Raw genomic sequence first — 19,259 nt, 5'->3', positions numbered from 1 at the left:
GGATCATTCTGAGTGAAAAGGAACTCATTAGGAGAGTCCGCCACATCATTAACAATCCGACAACCATGTCCAACTACTTCATTAGGGGCAGATTCAACATCGGGAATAGTAGGTGCAACATCCACGTCCATAACAGGTTCTGGGACGGGAGGATCGAAGTGTGCCCGTTGACCCATTGGTCGGGAAAACCGACGAGGATTTGGATCAACTCTCACCCGATGAACAACCACTTCAACACTTGGGGAATGACCATTCATAACCGTCCTCACATATTTTTCCCACTGGCCTGCACCTGCACACCGAATTGGGACCATTTTCCTTTGAATGTTGAGAGGGGAACCTAGGTGAAGTATACCCTCGACTGTGATTTCATCATCTTCATGACAATGTAACTCCTCCCGAGCCCTTGCAAGCAACTCACTAAACGAGGGTTTCTCATCAAATATGACAACCTCGCACTACATGCCAACAAACTTAACACATCCATATTCATCCCTTTCCACGGTGCCTCCGTGATATATGCTCACTACGTTCTCCATCATATCAATATAACGACGCACAATTCATTTAGTCCATAATAAATCAAACATTCTAAGTCTAGTATGAAATCAGATCGTATCAATTGATTACTAACTACTAAGTACAACTAACTAACTATGTCACCTATACTAACTAGCTATGTCACCTAATATTAACTATGTCACCTAATATGTACATATGTACTTAACTATACAACTACTTAACTAAATATCGTAATAACTAGTTTACTATGTAAAAACCTACAAAATTATATTAGTTTTCATATCTAACAATTCTATCTATCTGTCAATTTATCTATCTACCTATTTTATCTAACAATTCTACCTAACTATTCTAATTTATCAATATAACTATTTTATCTAAACCTATCTATCTAAATTATACTACAACTAATTACCTTCGGTCGTGGTGGGAGCAGGAACAGGACGGGAGGCGGCCTGCCCGGCCAGGAGCGGGCACAGGGTGGGGGCGGCCGGCTGTGGCGGAACCGCCCAAATTAACCTAACCAAAATGCATTGAAGTCGCCTGACATGCAATTATGCACTTTAAGCAAGTCAACTTGGTCGACCGTCGGATTTCCTCCGATAAACCACGTAAACAGGATCGAGAAGCATCGCTCACGTGAAGGTGAGTAGCACAGAGATTACAACATTCCATACTGACAACATAGTTCAACAATTTATTACATCAGAGTTTTTGGAAATTCAAACCGAAATTTTTGCATGGTCCGAGATCAAATGAAAACTAGCGGAAGCTTAAACGTCGATACAAGATATCATGACGGAGCCGATCATGACATCATAAATTCCTTCCTTCGTCGTCCGAGGAAGGATCCCACTTGACGGTCCAGCCTGGAGGAAGCTGGGTCGGCCAAGTGGTACCAACTCCCAAGCTACTGACATTACCTGAAAAAGATTAGCCACAACAAGGCTGAGCAACTAGTACTCAGCAAGACTGACCCGTCGGAAGGACGCGACCGAGACTTAAACATGCAAGGCTTTCTGGCTCTGGGGTTTTCTTGCCAAGAGCGTCTAAAGTTAGTCCTTACTTTCAACCTTTTAGCTCATGTTCTATGTGCTTTATCCATTCTAGATTAGCAACTTATACTAAACAAACATAGTTTCCAAACAATTATTTAACAAACATCAAGATTAAAATCATCATCATGTTCCATCTTTACTCAGTGCAGAATAGCGATCAAGTAGTCCCAAACTGTGAGAGGCAGACGAATCGATTCAAATTTATTAACCATGCATGGCAAACCTAATCTCACGACATCTGCGCACCACGAAGGGTCGCTTCATTTGTCAGCCGTCCCTATCGATCCCTTAGGCACGTGTCAGGGCCAACTTCCTTTGGCATGCAATGCTCCACAGTCCCGACCTAATGCTGCACTGTGACCGCACTTGCACCCACATGATGCACCATGGGAACGACGTTCCAAGGACAGCTGGAAGGTATGCCACGCCCCAGTTCAATCAGGTACTAGGCTTCCCTATCCCATAATAGGTATGAGGTTAGTACTTTCAATCACTTGATCACGAACGCCAACACGTTTCGACCTTAGTTCATTTTCATTTAGACAGACGGGGCAATCCACCAAGCATCGAACACAAGCCTGGCCCCGTCCGTCGTCCTTATAGTTTCGACAAGACTGAAACATTCAACTCCTATAACTCGCGAGTGACCGGAAATCACTCGACTTTTATCGAAACCTATTAAGCAATGCAACTATCCGGCCTTAGCAGCTAGTATTCAAATCAAGGTACTAAGTTATGCATCTAAGGTTCCATTACAACTCCTCAAAACGTAAATGCGCAATCAAGTAATCCATAAGTGACATGAAAGTAAAACAGGGGATTCATGCACTGGGGCTTGCCTTCAGAAAAAGCTTGCGGGTCCTCGGGGTCTTGCGCTGGTTCGGGCTCTCCTTCGCCGGGATACAGCTGTTCCTCGGCGGGGTCTTCTTCCGGTGCTGGATGAAGCTCGTACGTCCCGTCAGCGAGATTCAGCTCTACACGGAAATGCAATGCAGGGTTAAACATTTTAGATGTTTATTTCAACACACTCATGTTTTAACACGGACGCTTGTAGCAAAGCTACAGAGAAGGTGGGGGAGTTCAACTTCTGTAGGTGGAGAGCAAGATGATAGGGTCGGATTGGGGAAAACTTAGGGTTTGACCCTCAGGTTTAAGGAAAACCGTACCGAGGTCCTCAGACTCAACACAGAGGAATCCCCGAAAACATTTCACCGATACCCTCGGGTCAAAGAAAAAGAATTACAACCGAGCCCTCGGGCGAGGCGGAGAAAGGGTCGGCAAACAGAAAAGGACAGGGGTCGGGCGAGACGAAGAGAAAAAGGGGTCGGGCGAGACAAAAAGAAAAGGGGTCGGGCGAACCGAACGGAAAGGGGTCGGACGAACCGAACAGAAAGGGGTCGGACGAACCGAAAAAGGACAGGGGTCGGGCGAGACGGAAAGACAGGGAGGTTAAGTAGCTTACCTCCAGGTCTACCGGTGAAGCCTTGGGGCCGAGCAGGAGCAGGCTGGGGCGGAAAGGTTGTACGCATGAAGGCTTGGGTGGCGGCGAGACTTCGACGGTGGTCCGGCGGCGGCGGTGCTTCTGGTGGACACAAGCAAGCTCTAGTACCGCACGAAGGAGCGGGCGGCTGGTGTGTTGGAAGGAGCGGCTTGCGGGTGGCGGCGAAGTCGCCGGAGTGTGGGGGGTGACGCAAGGGGTGAGCTCCACGGAAGCTTAGCGGCGGCGCAGGGAGAAAGCGGCGGCACAGGTGCGGGCGGTGGCAAGAGGTGGCATTGCCGGTGAGGGGGTCCCCTTTTATAGGGCCGGGGTGGCGCGGAGGGTCGAGGCGGGGCTCTGGTGGGGAAAGGATAAGGCCGGAAGCGGCGAGTGCTCGGGCGAGGCGGCCATTGGCCGACGACGCCATTGGGCAGAGGAGGCGGAGCTCCGGGTGGTCTTCGGCGGCGATTGGCTAGCCCTGCGCTCGCTCCGTCCTGTCGCGGGCGCGGGTTGGGCGCCGTGGCTCTCGTCCGGTCGCTGTCGCGCTGGTGATAGGGCGACGGCGAGCTGCTGGTGGCCGGCGGCCACGCGGCGCGCGGCGCGCGAGCGAACATGCTCGGGCGCGCGGGCGTCGAGGCTCCCTTCGGGCAGCAAGCCGGACCAGCTTTGGAGCGATCCTTCTCCGAATCTCTCAGCACAACACCCGAAACTCCCTTAAACAAACTTGTTCAACTCTGGTAGTTCTTCAAACTTTGTTTAAGGTGTCGGTTTAGATTGTGAAATGATTCAAAGATATTTCACGCCAAAGTTAGCCAAAAATCTGGAATTCTAGACTTAGGATTTTTAAGCATCCGGGGTGAGTTGACTGGTTTACCTCACTTTGACCGGGATTTTGAACAAGATCAGGCTCGATTTGGATCTGGGTCAGAGTAACAAGGCTGGAACACTTTTGAGGTACTACAACTTCTATTAAGGCTCTGACTCGAGCTCAGATAGGAAAACGGGAGATGAAAGCTTTGCCAAGATGGAGGAAACTCGAATTCCAGGACTTAAGAAATTTTCAGGGTCCTTTAGGAAGGTCGGCTTGGGTTGCTGTTTTTGACTCCCTTCCACTCCGAATTAGACAAGGTGCTTTTAACAAAAGTTGTTGGAATCTAAAAGTTTTAAAACTCTTATTTGGGCAGAAACCTAAGTTTGTATATAAAATTTCAAGCTTTAAAAACAAACTCCAAAAGAGAGCTTCTTAGGCTTATAAAGGTTATTTCACTTCTGGACTTAGGGATTTCTCACTGGTTTAGAGTTAAAACACTTAATTTAGGTAGAGTTGTTACACCGGCCTAAGGCCACGGCGGGCGATGGGGCCCGGCCAGGGGCACCAGCGGGGCGGGGCGGCGCGGCTCGGGCCGCGCGGGCCTGGGCGCGGCGCGGCGGGGCGCTTGGCGGGGCGGCGCGCGATGGGGCGGGCCGGGGCGGCATGCGGCGGCGCGCGGCGGCGCGCGGCGGGTCGCCTCCTGGCGCCGGGCGGGCGCGCGACGGGGCGCTGGTCGGGACGGCCGGGCGGCGCGCGGCGGGGCGCCAGGAAGGGCGTGGCGGCTCCGTCCGGGCGGGTACGGGCGGCCGCCGGGCGGCGAGGGCGCCTGCAGCGGCGGACTTCGAGGGAGCCGGCGCGGGTTGCTGAGATGCGAATAGATGCGAAATCAAACCGCGCAAAAGGAAGGAGCCGAGCGTTAAGATAAAAGGCTTGGTGCCAGGGAGGTTGGCACCGAGCCTTGGCACCAAGGCTTGGCGCCAGGGAGGCTGGCGCCAAGGCTGGGCGCCATAGATCTTGACGCCAAGCCTCAGCGCCACGTCAGGGGGCCGGCGCCACGTCGGAGGCGCGGTGGGGGACCTTGGCGCCATGACGTTATACCTTAGCGCCAGCCATCCTGGCGCCAAGCTAAGGGTCTATTTTCGGAATTGGTTTCGTCAGGAGCCTATTTGTAAAATTTTTTCACGAAAAGGGTCAAAATAAAAAAAAAGTCGGGCAGCCAGGCATGGCGTTGAGGCCTTTGTTTTCAACTCCGAAGTAAGCTGAACACATTTCAACCCAGAACGAGCTGACAGCTGAGAATTCGAATTCCAATTCAAATTGTGCTTGCGTGTTTATATGTTTTGAAATTCTATCAACAAGGCAAAAAAAAGTGCTTATTTTCCGTACATTTTGACAGGGGGTGTTTGGATCTTTAGGATCTTCTAAAATTTATGTCACATCGAATATTCGAAGGCTAATTAGGAGGATTAAATATGAGCTAATTATAAAACTAATTACACAGATGGAGGCTAATTCACGAGATGAATCTATTAAGCCTAATTAATCCATCATTAGCACATGTTTACTGTAGCATCACATTGTCAAATCATGAAATAATTAGGCTTAATAGATTCGTCTCGCAAATTAGTCTTCATCTGTGCAATTGATTTTGTAATTAGTCTATATTTAATACTTCTAATTAGTATCTAAACATTTGATGTGATAGAAATTTTAGGAGGAACTAACAAACAAACACCCCCTAACTCGTGGTCTCTGGCTGCAGCATTTTCCACCGCACCATGGACTGATGGACCTGGAGTTCGGCGGCGTCCGCGGGCGAACTGCATAACTCCAAGTATCCATCGAGAATTCTAATCGTAGTCACTCGTCGGAAAGAGACACGAGGGCCGGGCGGGATGCTCAGTCTCGGTGCCCAGGTCTCGCCGCTGCCCTCATCCCCTCCCCACGCTCCCCTCCTCTACTCCAGACCCTCCTCGCCCTCGCCCACCGCCCCCGCCGCGGTCGCGGGCGCCGCCTCCGCGCCTCGCTCACTCTGCTTCCTCGGCCGCAGCCGCAGCCGTAGCCGTTTCGCTGCGGAGCTGACCCGGAGGCCCACCATGGCCGCGGCGATCTCGCTGGAGGCCGGCAGCGGCTTGGCCCACGACCTAGGGTCAGCGGCCGTCACAGCGGGCGTCGCCCTCGCGCTCCTCAAATTCTACGAGGAGCTCGCCAAGCGCGGCGTCTTCGAGGAGGTAAGCGACCTTCGTGTGAGCCCTCCCTTCTGCGCCTATCTTCGCCGATTATTGGTGGGACCGCTGGAGATGTTCTATGCGTGTGTGCTTGATAGTAATAGCGTCGGAGTTTCCAGTGAGTAGTACTAACAGTAAGGAAGCCACTACTGCATTACGTTAATTTCCTGTGAACTGTGCTCGTTTGAAGTACAATTTGCATGTTCAAACTACACAATGGTTCGTGGGCTCGTTGCTGCTGAAGTTACAGAAGCCGTGAGTATCGCATCAATCATCATCACTGTCAGTCCACTGAAATACTACGGTGCTCCGTACTCGCGTCAGAATCTTCTGTGACCAGTACTGAAGGAGGCCAGTGCTTCACTCGGTTGTAACTCCAGATTCCAGAATGAGTTGTGAACTGTGAATTATGCTTTTCGAAAGTGCAATTTTGGTCACAGTGAATGGAGTGAGTCATTTATTTTTTCTTGCTTTTACATAAGTTGAGTATCACTGCAATGAGGTATTGCAGATTTGCAGTAAACTTATTGTTCAGGTGACACAGGACAGGAGCTCTGCGCTGCCAAGTGCTAAATATTAGCTGTGCCTTTCAGAAGTATCTGTTTGGTTGTTACTGTGAGATAGGATATTTTTAGGTGAAATTGGTGATGAACTCGTAGTCAAATCCCACACAAATAACCTTTGGTAAAAAGATATTGCTTAGTGCTGAATGATGAGTTTAAGTATTTATTTTCAGTTACTAAATGTGCGAGAGTTCAGCGGCTATCATTAAATACATTTAGAAAGAGTGGAAAAAACATTGTGTTGTTACCAAAAAACAAAGCTTTGTGAACCTTTTGGACTTATGCCGCAGTGCACCCTGTTTTTCAACTATTCCAGGCTGACTCAAAGCGCAGTATGTAATGAAAAATGCATTTTACTTTTGTGCAGAAACTCAGCAGGAAACTTGTTCATATAAGTGTTGGGCTGGTGTTCTTGCTGTTTTGGCCTCTTTTCAGGTAATAACATCCTCAGATGCCCAAGTTATTTTATATCATCATTCTAGTGTTCATATTCTGACATTCCACACAGCTCTGGAACATATGCTCCTTTCCTTGCTGCACTAGCACCAGGGGTTAATATTATACGGATGTTTCTACTGGGGATTGGACTAATGAAAAATGAAGCTATGGTTAAATCAATGAGCCGCTCTGGAGATTACAGGTTCAGTTACAAATACACATAGTTGGTCATTTGATACGGATTTTTCTCAGACCTGTCCTTCGTATGTTGATACTTCAAGTCGTGGCCCTCTAGTAACTGAAATGTTCTCTTGAACGCAGGGAACTTCTCAAGGGCCCACTGTATTATGCTACCACTATAACTTTTGCCACTTCTGTATTATGGAGAAGCTCACCAATTGCTATAGCACTTGTCTGCAACTTATGTGCTGGGGATGGTATGTTCGTAGATCTGCATTTGGCACTTTCAATCCTAGAATAAACCTTTCATTTGCAGCATAGTTTGGTAGTCCTTCACATAGTTGTTGGAAACTGTACGACACTAATTTGCTCCTTTTATTTCTTGATAAAAGAAAAAATTCCTATTTCTGCATATTATAAATGGCTTCATACTGCAAACATGAATATTAATTAATTACTCCTGTCTATGCATTCCCAGGTATAGCTGATGTAGTGGGGAGACATCTAGGTAAAGAGAAGCTTCCATACAACCCCAATAAATCATATGCTGGAAGCATAGCAATGGCGGTCGCTGGTTTTCTGGCTTCAGTTGGGTAATGTCTGATGAATTACTGAATTCTCGATTGCATCTGCTTCTTTTAGAATCATTCAGTTTCATGTTGTTCAGGTACATGCATTACTTCCACACTTTTGGTTTTATTGAGGAAACATGGTACATGGCGTTAGGCTTCCTTGTGGTGTCTATTGCTGCTGCACTTGTTGAATCACACCCAATCAGCACAGAACTGGATGACAATTTGACGGTTCCCTTAACATCATTCCTAGTTGGTAGCCTCATTTTCTGATGTTTAGCCTCTAAGGGCAGGGAAGATGTTTTTCTGTCTGTTCTAACATGTAAAAGATTACAAACAAGTGTAAATTGTGAGAATTGTACCTTGAGAATAATGAATATATTTCCCGTTTATTAACCAGCATTACATGTCTTAATATCTCCTGATCCTATACCCAAGCGATGCACTGGATCTGTTCAACTACCATCAGTTTCTCTGATCGAGGAAGCTAGGGTTTTGTTATCCTAGTGACAGCTGACAGGCTCTTTCTACTGCAAGATATCAGTTCCCTTATATTCTGATAACTCAGAGAAGTTTAAATCAAGTTGGTAGGTTGTTAATCCAGGAATGCCGTACCAGAGGTAGACATGCCTCCCAGCATTTCTGTAAGCTGGCTGGTACCGAGCGTGCCTAATCACTTCTTATCAACTCCATGTTGGCCCGTTGGGACTTTCATTTGCGCATTTCTGTTGGATCATGGATCAAATCATTACCCTATTGAGAATTCGATCCTTGGATTTCGGCACAGCATACATCTGTGTGCCAGATATGCTTCGCATAATCCAAGTTGTGGTTACAAAACTATGATGGTGACATGCTGGTAGCAATGGGTGGCGGCTGCGATCCAATCCCTGGCTGTTTCTTCATGCTCACCCTAACACACAAAAAAAGGTCTCCATTTCGAGGATCTTTGAACTGGGAATATACAGAATGTTCCAATTGCATCTTCCATGGCACCAATATTCAGAGTTCAGAGCTGCCCGGTTTGACCCGTAAACCGGCTACTGTTCCCCACATCTCGTCCCCACCAGACGTCGTCATCGGTTCAAGCGCGCGTCACGTCTCACGAGCTCTGGCCCAAGCGTAATCAAACCCAACCGGCACTAGATTACCCCAGAAATCACCATCTCAGCTAGGGACCGAGCGCTATTAAACGCCCACTTCGCTCACCATTGTTCACGTACCCCTTGCAAAGCTTTTGCTCCAACAAGCAGAGCCAATGCACTTCGCGTCCACGAGAATGGCGTCGCCGCCGGAGCCGGGGCCGTACATGGCGGACCTCCCGGCGGTGCCGGCGTGGCTGAACAAGGGCGACAACGCGTGGCAGCTGGTGGCGGCCACGTTCGTGGGCCTCCAGTCCATGCCGGGGCTCGTCGTGCTCTACGGCAGCATCGTGAAGAAGAAGTGGGCCGTCAACTCCGCCTTCATGGCGCTGTACGCGTACGCGTCCACGCTCATCGTCTGGGTGCTCGTCGGCTTCCGCATGGCGTTCGGCGAGCGCCTGCTCCCGTTCTGGGCCAAGGCCGGCCCGGCGCTCACGCAGGACTTCCTTGTCCGCCGCGCCGTGTTCCCGGCCACGGCGCACTATGGCCGCGGCGGCGTCCTGGAGACGCCGCGCACCGAGCCGTACTACGCGGAGGCGTCGCTGGTGCTGTTCGAGTTCGAGTTCGCGGCCATCACGCTGGTGCTGCTCGCCGGCTCGCTCCTCGGCCGCATGAACATCAAGGCGTGGATGGCCTTCACGCCGCTGTGGCTGCTCTTCTCCTACACCGTCGGCGCGTTCAGCCTCTGGGGCGGCGGATTTCTCTACCAGTGGGGCGTCATCGATTACTCCGGCGGATACGTCATCCACCTCTCCTCCGGCATTGCAGGATTCACCGCCGCCTATTGGGTAACTAAACTCGTGCACACAGAACACTTGCTGCGTCCTACACTCCCACTACATAACATAACTATCAGTATTGAGTACCAGCTCACAACATGATCCTGACAGGTGGGGCCAAGACTGAAGAGTGACAGGGACAGGTTCTCGCCGAACAACATCCTACTCATGATCGCCGGCGGTGGTCTGCTGTGGCTGGGCTGGGCAGGATTCAACGGCGGCGCGCCGTACGCACCCAACGTCACAGCGTCCGTGGCCGTGCTCAACACCAACGTCAGCGCCGCGACGAGCCTCCTGACCTGGACCTGCCTCGACGTCATCTTCTTCGGCAAGCCCTCGGTGATCGGCGCCGTGCAGGGCATGATGACCGGGCTTGTCTGCATCACGCCCGGCGCAGGTAACATCATGCGCTTTCACCACTCCAAACCATCACCCCCGTGCTCTGTTTTGGCAACATGCATATGATATGACGTTGCCTTTGATGGCGCAGGGCTGGTGCATACGTGGTCGGCGATACTGATGGGCATGTCGGCCGGGAGCATCCCGTGGTTCACCATGATGATCCTGCACAAGAAATCCTCCCTCCTCATGAAGGTCGACGACACCCTGGCCGTGTTCCACACCCACGCCGTCGCGGGCGTGCTCGGTGGCGTCCTCACGGGGCTCCTGGCGACCCCGGAGCTCTGCGCCCTCGACTCCCCCATCCCGGGCGCGCGCGGCGTCTTCTACGGCGGCGGCGTCGTGCAGATCGGCAAGCAGCTCGGCGGCGCGCTCTTCATCACCGTCTGGAACCTGGTGGTCACCAGCGCCATCCTCCTGTGCATCGGCCTCTTCATCCCGCTCCGCATGCCCGACGACCAGCTCATGATCGGCGACGACGCGGCGCACGGCGAGGAGGCCTACGCGCTATGGGGCGACGGCGAGAAGTTCGATGTGACGCGCCCGGAGACGACCAGGACCGGCGGTGCCTCCGGCGCCGCGAGGGAGGACACGGTGGAGCAGCGGCTGACTAGCATGGGTGCCAGAGGCGTCACCATTCAGCTGTAGCTCTTCTCGTTGCTTGACTGACCGTTGGCCCTGGGCTTTCTGAGATCTTCGCCTTGCTTGTTTCTTTGATGTTCAGTCTTAGCAGATGTACGCCGTCGTACTTTATTTTCAAGTTGATCAGATTAGTTTGTTTAGAATGAACTGAACTTTGAATATTTATAATGGTCGATGTCCTTCATCCTTTATGGCGCAGTGCTCGTTAATTTTATCAATATTTTGTGCTAACTCAAATTTTTCTAAGTAGTACCAAATGTATAGATAAGGGAAAAGCTATACGTTGCTCGGGTGATTCATGAGCTCCCGTCACTTGAATTTTGTACCATCCGATCTGACAATCTGTGGTGCTCCTTGGCTTTCCCGTCAGATGCTGCTGCTGCGCGCTGCCTCCTGCTGCTTGGAAGGATATCGTCCCGGTTTCTTAAGGATGTTTGATCCGAGATGCTAGATGTTCGGATGCTAATTAGAAGGATTAGAAGTGTCACATCGAATGTTCGGATGCTAATTAGAAGGACTAAACATTAGCTAATTATAGAACTAATTGCAGAACCCATATACTAATTCGCGAGACGAATCTATTGAGCCTAATTAATCCATGATTAGCACATGTTTACTGTAGCAGCATATTGTCAATGACAATTATGAACTAATTAGACTTAATAGATTCGTCTGGCGAATTAAACTTCATTTGTGCAATAGATTTTATAAATAGTCTATGTTTAATACTCTTAATTAATATCAAACATTCGATGTGATAGATACGTAAAGTACTTTGGGAGGTGTATCCAAACACCCCCTCAGTCCATCTCTGGGTAGATCACACTGCTGGATCCATGTGGCGCCGTTCCTGAATGTTCAGGGGCCATCCATATGCTGTACCCTACGGGTAGATCAAGGTGGTAGAGGGACTAGCTTCTTTCCATCACTCCTGCTGCTGCCGCTGCAGCTGCGCCGCTCTCTGCCGAGCACATAGCAGCTGCGAAGCAGCGCTCCAACCAGGCCAAAGCAGCTGCAAAGCATCTGAGCAGGGCAGGCAGGCATCTGACAGCATCGGGCATCTGAGCAAGAGAGCGACAGTCCTGCTTTCAATAGGACTCTGCGTGCGCTTCCATATACAGTAGCATTCTTTTACACTATATTAGTAATTAGTAAGTAATTTACGGTGACATTATTATTGTAATTTCAATTTATATATTGTGTAATTTTAAATCTGTGTAAATTGCATATTTTGAAATCTGATTGGAATTTTTGCATTCGAGGGTTTTCTCACAGTTAGAAATAATTTGTTATCTGACTGACTAGTAAAAAATTGTTAAGTTGTTAATTTTACCTTTTGCAGGTTAATTTTCTTCTCTTTTCTGCATCAATTTGTTTACTATGTGCTCAACATAGTTGTTTCTATGTTGTTTTTGCTAGCATTTATTTTCCAGGTGACAGCACCTCTGCCAGAATGTAATGTGTTTTAGCATTTACAGTTTGAATTTCATTAATTTACAGTGCTTTAGTGCCTGTAATTTGTTTAATCTTGTCATGTAAATGAGTTGCATTTTTTTTATTTTGAAATTTTTTTTTATTTTGAAATCTGATTTGTACATTTGCATTTGAGGGGATTCTCACATTTAGAAATAATTTGTTATTTGGATGACTATAGAAAAATTTGTTTAAGTTTATAAATTTTGCCTTTTGCATTTTTTTCTTCTCTTTTCTGCATCAGTTTGTTTACTATGTGCTCAGTTTAATTGTTTTTTTCTACATCGTTTGATTAGGATCCTAGGGTCATAATTTTCAGGTGACAGAAGTATTTGTAACACCTGGATTTTTTTTCTTCAAAACAGGGTGTTTTCCACACCTGGGTGATTGTGGACACAGGAATACCCGGGTTAGCGGTAGACCCACCCATAGATAAATATACCAATATCAGCAACATCAAATGGTTTTTATTAGACTCATCATAAAACATGTCTTTCTATTGCATTCTTTTGGTTTATTATAGATATCAACATATTTTCTATAAAAAATAGTTAAAATTGGAAAAAATTAACTTGGAATAACACTCTAAATATATCTATGTTCTAAAGGGAAGTTTCAAAAGTTCATTATTAAATTCTAAAAATACTAAATTGCTAAGAAATTCAGTAACACAGAATCCTTCAGTTTTAAACAAAAGAGAATGGACGCAACAAGAACCAGGCCTACTGGAAGAAGAGGACCGTAACAAATTGACATTGTGGAAAACAGGATTCTCTGCCTCCTGAGTTATCGACAACGTCAGGAAATTTTGAGGAAATCAGGAGCAAAAAACTCATGGAGAAGAGAAAACGGACACGGAAGCTAAGGGTGCGTTTGGTTGGGAGACAATGTAGAACGGGACGGTCCCGTCCCAGTTTTTCGGGATGGGATGATCCCATTTCATGTTTGGTTGAATGGGATGGGTACGTCCTAATTTTTTGTTTGGTTGGAGAGATTGCAATAGACGGGACGAGCACCGTTTTCTCATTCTGTTAACACCGTTCGTGGAGCCCACCTGTCATACTAACCGCCGAATCTCAGGGGCCGGCCGTGCTCGCCCGCGGCGGAGCTCCCGCCCGCGCCGGGCGCGCTCGGCCGCGCCGGCCGCGGCGGCGGAGCTCCCTCCCGCGCCAGGCGCGCCCGCCCGCGCCGGCGGCGGGTCCGCCCGCGCCGGCCGCGCTCGCCCGAAGCTCGCCCGCGCAAACGGCGCATGACGGGGGCGAAGTGGGATGCCCCCGTCTGCTCGTTTTTCCCGGACGGGGACGTCCCGGATCTTCGCGGTATATTCCTCGGTAGGGATGTCCCCGTCCCACTTGTCCTCCAACCGAACGCGGGACGAAGTGGGATCGTCCCGTCCCGTCCCACTTCGTCCTCGCAACCAAACGCACCCTAAAAGTACAGTTCACTTGGGCTTCCCTGATTGACCGGCCGGAAGCCCCCGGTTCCCACCGGCCTGCCGGTGGCTTATGCGGCTCACGTACTTTTCCCCAGAAAATTTCACCAACCACCGGTCACGGGCGTCGCGTACATCTATTAAACCACGCCGGCGAGGAGCCGCGTCGCGGTGCACACCAGCGTCACGCCGCGGTTCGCCGTGGAATTTCATCGGCTGTACACCGTGCTCCGGCGACCGGAAATGGGCACGCCTCCTCAGCCAGGCCCCTACGCGCCCGACCTCCCGGCGGTGCCGGCGTGGCTGAACAAGGGCGACAACGCGTGGCAGCTGGTGGCGGCCACGTTCGTGGGCCTCCAGTCCATGCCGGGGCTCGTCGTGCTCTACGTCAGCATCGTGAAGAAGAAGTGGGCCGTCAACTCCGCATTCATGGCGCTGTACGCGTACGCGTCCACGCTCATCGTCTGGGTGCTCCTCGGCTTCCGCATGGCGTTCGGCGACCGGCTGCTCCCGTTCTGGGGGAAGGCCGGCCCGGCGCTGGCGGAGGGCTTCCTCGTCGCGCGCGCGTCGTTCCCGGCCACGGTGCGCCGCGGCACGGGCGGGGCGCTCGTGGCGCCGCGCACCGAGCCTCCATACTACCCGGAGGCGTCGCTCGTGCTGTTCGAGTTCGAGCTCGCCGCCATCACGCTGGTGCTGCTCGCCGGCTCGCTCCTCGGGCGCATGAACATCAGGGCGTGGATGGCGTTCACGCCGCTGTGGCTCCTCCTCTCCTACACCATCTGCGCCTTCAGCCTCTGGGGCGGCGGATTCCTCTACCACTGGGGCGTCATCGACTACTCCGGCGGATACGTCGTCCACCTCTCCTCCGGCGTCGCCGGCTTCACCGCCGCCTACTGGGTACGTACGTGTCTACGGTCTCACGGCCGGCGTGGCAAAATGCAGTTCCGGTCATCGGGATTTCGTAAGATCTTGCCGTGTGGTTTGGTCGTTAGTCGGGACTGGAGTAGGTGATCCCGTACGCGGGAGCATGCAGTCAGCGGTAGACTGTCGCATCCTAGCCAAGTGTTGATCAGCGATGAATTGAAATTTCTCTTGGTACTTTGTAGGACAATGAACTTAACCAAGCGATGTGCGATTTGATCGAACTGCTGACAGGTGGGCCCGAGACTGAAGAGTGACAGGGAGAGGTTCGCGCCGAATCCTGCTCATGATTGCCGGCGGCGGGCTGCTGTGGCTGGGATGGGCCGGGTTCAACGGTGGCGCGCCGTACGCCCCCAACATCACAGCGTCTGTGGCCGTGCTCAACACCAATGTCAGTGCCGCGACGAGCCTCCTGACCTGGACCTGCCTCGACGTCATCTTCTTCGGCAAGCCCTCGGTGATCGGCGCCGTGCAGGGCATGATGACCGGGCTTGTCTGCGTCACCGCCGGTGCAGGTAACATAATTCTTTTGCTCGAATCGTGATCCACCTGGTCTGGAGAAGTGCATTGTAAATTACTCCCTCCGTATAGGAAAAGGAAGTCGTTTTGGACAAGGTTTGGGTCAAACATTGGGAATATAAATTATGAATAACTTTTAAGTTGTTGAGTTTGGAAATGTGAAAGCCATATAAATAGATTTGTCTTGAAAAATACTTTCATAAAAATATACATATATCACTTTTTGATAAATATTTTTATAAAAATAAGGAGTCAAAGTAATGCTTTGGAGACCGTGTCGCTGTCTAAAACGACCTCCTTTTCCTATACGGAGGGAGTACATGCAACGTAGTGGTATCTAAATTAAGTGAGAAAAAAGAGTGGCCAAAATTTAAATTATGTGCTAGGAGCTTCTAGTTGAATTGGTTACCTCCTCTACATTTTTTTAGTAACTATAAGAATTTGGAATTTACAAACTTGAATTAATTTGCACGGCACACATGTACGCAGGACCGGTGCACACATGGTCGGCCATACTGATGGGCGTCTGCGCCGGGAGCGTGCCGTGGTTCACCATGATGATCCTCCACAAGAGGTCCGCCCTGCTCCAGAAGGTGGACGACACCCTCGCCGTCTTCCACACGCACGCCGTCGCGGGGCTCCTGGGCGGCGTCCTCACGGGCCTCCTCGCGACACCGGACCTCATGGCGCTCCACTCCCACGTCCCGGGCGCGCGCGGCGCATTCTACGGCGGCGGCGTCGCGCAGGTGGGCAAGCAGCTCGGCGGCGCGCTCTTCGTCGTCGCCTGGAACGTCGTGGTCACCACGGGCATCCTCCTGGGCGTCGGCCTCTTCGTGCCGCTGCGCATGCCCGACGACCAGCTCAGGATCGGCGACGACGACGCGCACGGGGAGGAGGCCTACGCGCTTTGGGGCGACGGCGAGAGGTTCGACGTGACACGCAATGAAGCGGCGAGGACCGGCGCGTGGGGTAACGGCGGCCGGGAGGAGACGGTGGACCACCGGCTGGCCGGCATGGGAGCCAGAGGTGTCACCATTCAGTTGTAGCAGCACACTCCAAGGTAGCGGATTAGCAGAAGGGGCATGTTTTGCTGCTGTAAAGCCATGGTGCTCCGTATTGCTCTGCTAAACTGGAGATCATTTTGTCGAAGAATATAAAATTTGAAGGATAACTAAATGTAACATAAACAAGACTTTCACAGTTTATTCTTTGTTAATAGATATTTTTTACACTATCGTATTAAGATTTGGCCAGGCTCGTAAGCTCTGCTAAATCCACTTCGTACTGGTAGCATTGGACGACCAAACAATGGTTACTCTTATCTTTGCTTTGGGCTAAATCCAGGGGAAGCTACGATCAGTCTTCTGAACAAAAAAAACAGCATGTATATGATACAAACTCATACACGGATGAGCTAGTGCTCCAAAGGATGCAGAAACCAACCATGACAGTGGGTGCAGATTGAAATACAAGCCTCGAATGAGCGATGCATTTCACACGGTATCATTTGGTAGCATTCACAGGCAGTGGGAACAGCAGAAGGCATCAAACGTGGTGCATATACACAACACCTTGCTGCCTGCAAAGGAATGTCCATAGTGATCTCACAAGGTCCATGATACATTGATAGCTTCATCTGAGCCTAGTCGAACTGCTCCCAGTCAGTGTTGACTTGGGTCGAAGAAACACGTGGTGGGGGAGCACTCAAGCTGCCCATGCCATTCTCAAACGTCTCCCACTGCGTCGTCACTGAAACAGCTTTGTTGTGATCGCTAAAGGGGTTAGCATTTCTAGCTTTCAGCTTGTCCAAGGTCTCCACGATGGACTGAACACGGCGCACCTGAGATGACGAACACAAAGCTATATCAGGCAACTGCTATCATTTCCATGAGAATGTATTTTATTGACTGAAATGATATGGGTTTTTTTTTCCGTAGAGATCAACACTAAATTCATAACCATAGATTGACAAAAAGTTATACACATGCATACAACCTGATAACCATATGGCATACTCAACCAACAACTTGTGCTAATGAAAGTTCCAAAAATAACTCCGAGCAATACTAGATTATGCTTCAAAATGCATAATGCATTAGATGAATTAACATTTTCCTCTATGTTATTCAGTATAGGTTAAACCAGAAAAATAGCAGGTATGAGAGGAGATTGCACAGGCTATAATCTAACTTCTTTATGCTTGCACAATTTTGAAGTTAATGTTGGATACTTGGTCATAATTGGAATAACCTGAGGATTTATATAAGATCATATCAAGGGTCTGTTTGCTCTTAAGCAACAAAGCTGGTGTAGAACCAAAAGTTAGGACGAAGCAGCCAGCTAGTCCCATGTTCTTTGTAATTAATAGTCCTTTTCCACGAGGGGCCAACAGATAAGGTCAAACTAGCAAAATAGACCATGAAGATTTATGAACTAGAAAAGTCAATACACTGTCTATAGGGAAAGTGGGCAAACATATCTAGTTCACTGCTTCACTACGCAAAAAACTAGTCATCAGAAGGCCTGTTCAAACTAGTAGCCACCATTACTCCTGAAACCATACTGCAGGTTAGAAAATCTACAGGATAGAAAAGTCAAATGCTTGACATAGATTTTCAAGGTTCACAGATAACAGTGATCACCACTAGATGCAAGGTTAATCGTTTGAGGCTTTATGCAGTCCTCATTCCTAGGAATAGGATACATACATATGCCACTCATCCATTACTTCAGGAACTAACAACTGGTACTGGGGAGTCCTCTAGCGCACCTTGTATGAATATAAGAGAAGATACTATTACGATTTCTACTTCAGCCAGAAAAAAAGGAAGAAAAATGACTGTAAGATAAGGTCATATCATGTACATGAATAAATATAATCTAATCTTGAGAGCATTGCATTAAAATGTTTCAGCCCTAGTGACGCATTCTCATCAAACATGTAGCACGCGTGAAAATAACAACAGGAAGTGTTTAGTTGTCTACCTCAGCCTTCCTCTGCGCCCTTGCTTCTCCTTCAGCTTCAATGCCATCAAGTTTCAGAAGCTGCATCATAAGCAGCTCCGTCAAGACAACAAATTCTTTATCGTCAACCTTTCTCCCTCCAAGCACGCTCTTCTCTAAGTCACACACCTATAAAGAAGAACAGCATCGCTGCATCAGCACCAGAAAGCATACGAGACATTATTGTTTCAACAAATCAGAAGGAATGTTCCTCCACCTTAGCAGAGAGCTTATCCACTTCAGCTCTGACACAAGCAACAGCCTCACATGCCTTCATCATGCTCTCATCCATAAACACTGGCTCAGGCTTCTGCTCCATGGTGGCAGGAGCAGGCTTCTCAAGCAGAAGCAATTTTGCACCATCCTTGACACCTGCTGCGTGCAGGAACTCACTATCACTCTTCTCTTTGCCACGGAAGAAGAGCCTCTGCCTCTCAGGTTCCACGCCAGTAGTCTGAACAAGGATTCTCTTCAACTCACCTTCATAAAAGTTAGAATGTGCTTACTATGATATAGTAATTCAGCACCTTCAAGCAACCAATGCAGAAGCAACAATCATTTAAACAGGTTTAAATGTTATTCAGGGATAATAATTCAACTTCTTTCAAAAGCAAAATTGTATATGATTGACTGCCAAAATTAATGCCACTCAAGCTGGTAAAGAGCTCAGATATACACGACTGCCCTAGCCCCTAGGCGATGTAATGGTTTGTCCTATTGCCCATGAGGATATAAGCCAACGCCTGTCTATTGATTTGATCATCACAGATTCACAGCTAACGAGTAGCTATTAACGTAACAGTTAAGCCCTATTATTTGTGAACCTAGTGGTGAACAACAAGGCTCAGGCTAGCTAGTACAGCATATAAGAAGTAGGGAACACAGAGATAGATCATCAAACCTCAAAAGGATTGGTACGAAAAGGTAACTTGTAACAGTTACTCATAATGTTACCGGAGCAGGTCATGATCAATTCATCAAGTACACAAGCACTTTTGATATTAATATGAATATGAATATTTCAGACCTCTCTGCTCTTCATCTAGACTGGCCTACTTATGAAGTCATCTAAATCAATCGCTGGAGAACGAACCGAATAA

General features: G+C 49.2%; 4 protein-coding genes across 4 annotated transcripts in view; 3 read left to right on the top strand and 1 right to left on the bottom strand.

The window, feature by feature from the left end:
• The first annotated feature begins 5,702 nt into the window (after positions 1 to 5,702).
• On the top strand, positions 5,703 to 8,264 carry LOC101761907 (probable phytol kinase 2, chloroplastic). Its single transcript, XM_004970397.4, has 6 exons — positions 5,703 to 6,099; positions 7,027 to 7,094; positions 7,168 to 7,299; positions 7,419 to 7,534; positions 7,756 to 7,870; positions 7,945 to 8,264. Exons 1-6 carry the CDS (start codon positions 5,764 to 5,766, stop codon positions 8,120 to 8,122), a joined length of 945 nt encoding a protein of 314 aa, XP_004970454.1. The 5' UTR covers positions 5,703 to 5,763; the 3' UTR covers positions 8,123 to 8,264.
• Positions 8,265 to 9,128: 864 nt separating this feature from the next.
• On the top strand, positions 9,129 to 10,986 carry LOC101761507 (ammonium transporter 2 member 2). Its single transcript, XM_004970396.2, has 3 exons — positions 9,129 to 9,779; positions 9,882 to 10,167; positions 10,261 to 10,986. Exons 1-3 carry the CDS (start codon positions 9,129 to 9,131, stop codon positions 10,815 to 10,817), a joined length of 1,494 nt encoding a protein of 497 aa, XP_004970453.1. The 3' UTR covers positions 10,818 to 10,986.
• Positions 10,987 to 13,959: 2,973 nt separating this feature from the next.
• Positions 13,960 to 16,419, top strand: LOC101760717 (ammonium transporter 2 member 3-like). The gene is given in 4 exon segments (XM_004970394.2): positions 13,960 to 14,613; positions 14,872 to 14,915; positions 14,917 to 15,152; positions 15,646 to 16,419. Coding segments are annotated over 4 exon segments (1,491 nt in total). The 3' UTR covers positions 16,203 to 16,419.
• Positions 16,420 to 16,507: 88 nt separating this feature from the next.
• Positions 16,508 to 19,259, bottom strand: part of LOC101761120 (BAG family molecular chaperone regulator 4) — a gene marked incomplete in the record, with an annotated part of 3,293 nt that continues 541 nt past the window's right edge. Inside the window, 3 exon segments of the mRNA XM_012846566.3 lie at positions 16,508 to 16,996; positions 18,142 to 18,288; positions 18,377 to 18,639. Coding sequence (XP_012702020.1) covers positions 16,799 to 16,996; positions 18,142 to 18,288; positions 18,377 to 18,639 — 608 coding nt within the window.

Source organism: Setaria italica, chromosome V (genome assembly GCF_000263155.2).
Source record: "Setaria italica strain Yugu1 chromosome V, Setaria_italica_v2.0, whole genome shotgun sequence".
Taxonomy (NCBI): domain Eukaryota; kingdom Viridiplantae; phylum Streptophyta; class Magnoliopsida; order Poales; family Poaceae; genus Setaria; species Setaria italica.
This window is presented reverse-complemented; position numbering and strand designations above follow the sequence as displayed.

What these genes read in the sequence shown, in the direction of transcription:
- LOC101761907 (XM_004970397.4), top strand. Translation starts at nt 5,764, where the DNA reads ATGCTCAGTCTCGGTGCCCAGGTCTCGCCGCTGCCCTCATCCCCTCCC. An exon ending in CTGTTTTGGCCTCTTTTCAG is followed by an intron (nt 7,095 to 7,167) that starts GTAATAACATCC and finishes CATTCCACACAG; the next exon opens with CTCTGGAACATATGCTCCTT. An exon ending in CAACTTATGTGCTGGGGATG is followed by an intron (nt 7,535 to 7,755) that starts GTATGTTCGTAG and finishes ATGCATTCCCAG; the next exon opens with GTATAGCTGATGTAGTGGGG.
- LOC101761507 (XM_004970396.2), top strand. Translation starts at nt 9,129, where the DNA reads ATGGCGTCGCCGCCGGAGCCGGGGCCGTACATGGCGGACCTCCCGGCG. An exon ending in GATTCACCGCCGCCTATTGG is followed by an intron (nt 9,780 to 9,881) that starts GTAACTAAACTC and finishes TGATCCTGACAG; the next exon opens with GTGGGGCCAAGACTGAAGAG. An exon ending in CTGCATCACGCCCGGCGCAG is followed by an intron (nt 10,168 to 10,260) that starts GTAACATCATGC and finishes TTGATGGCGCAG; the next exon opens with GGCTGGTGCATACGTGGTCG.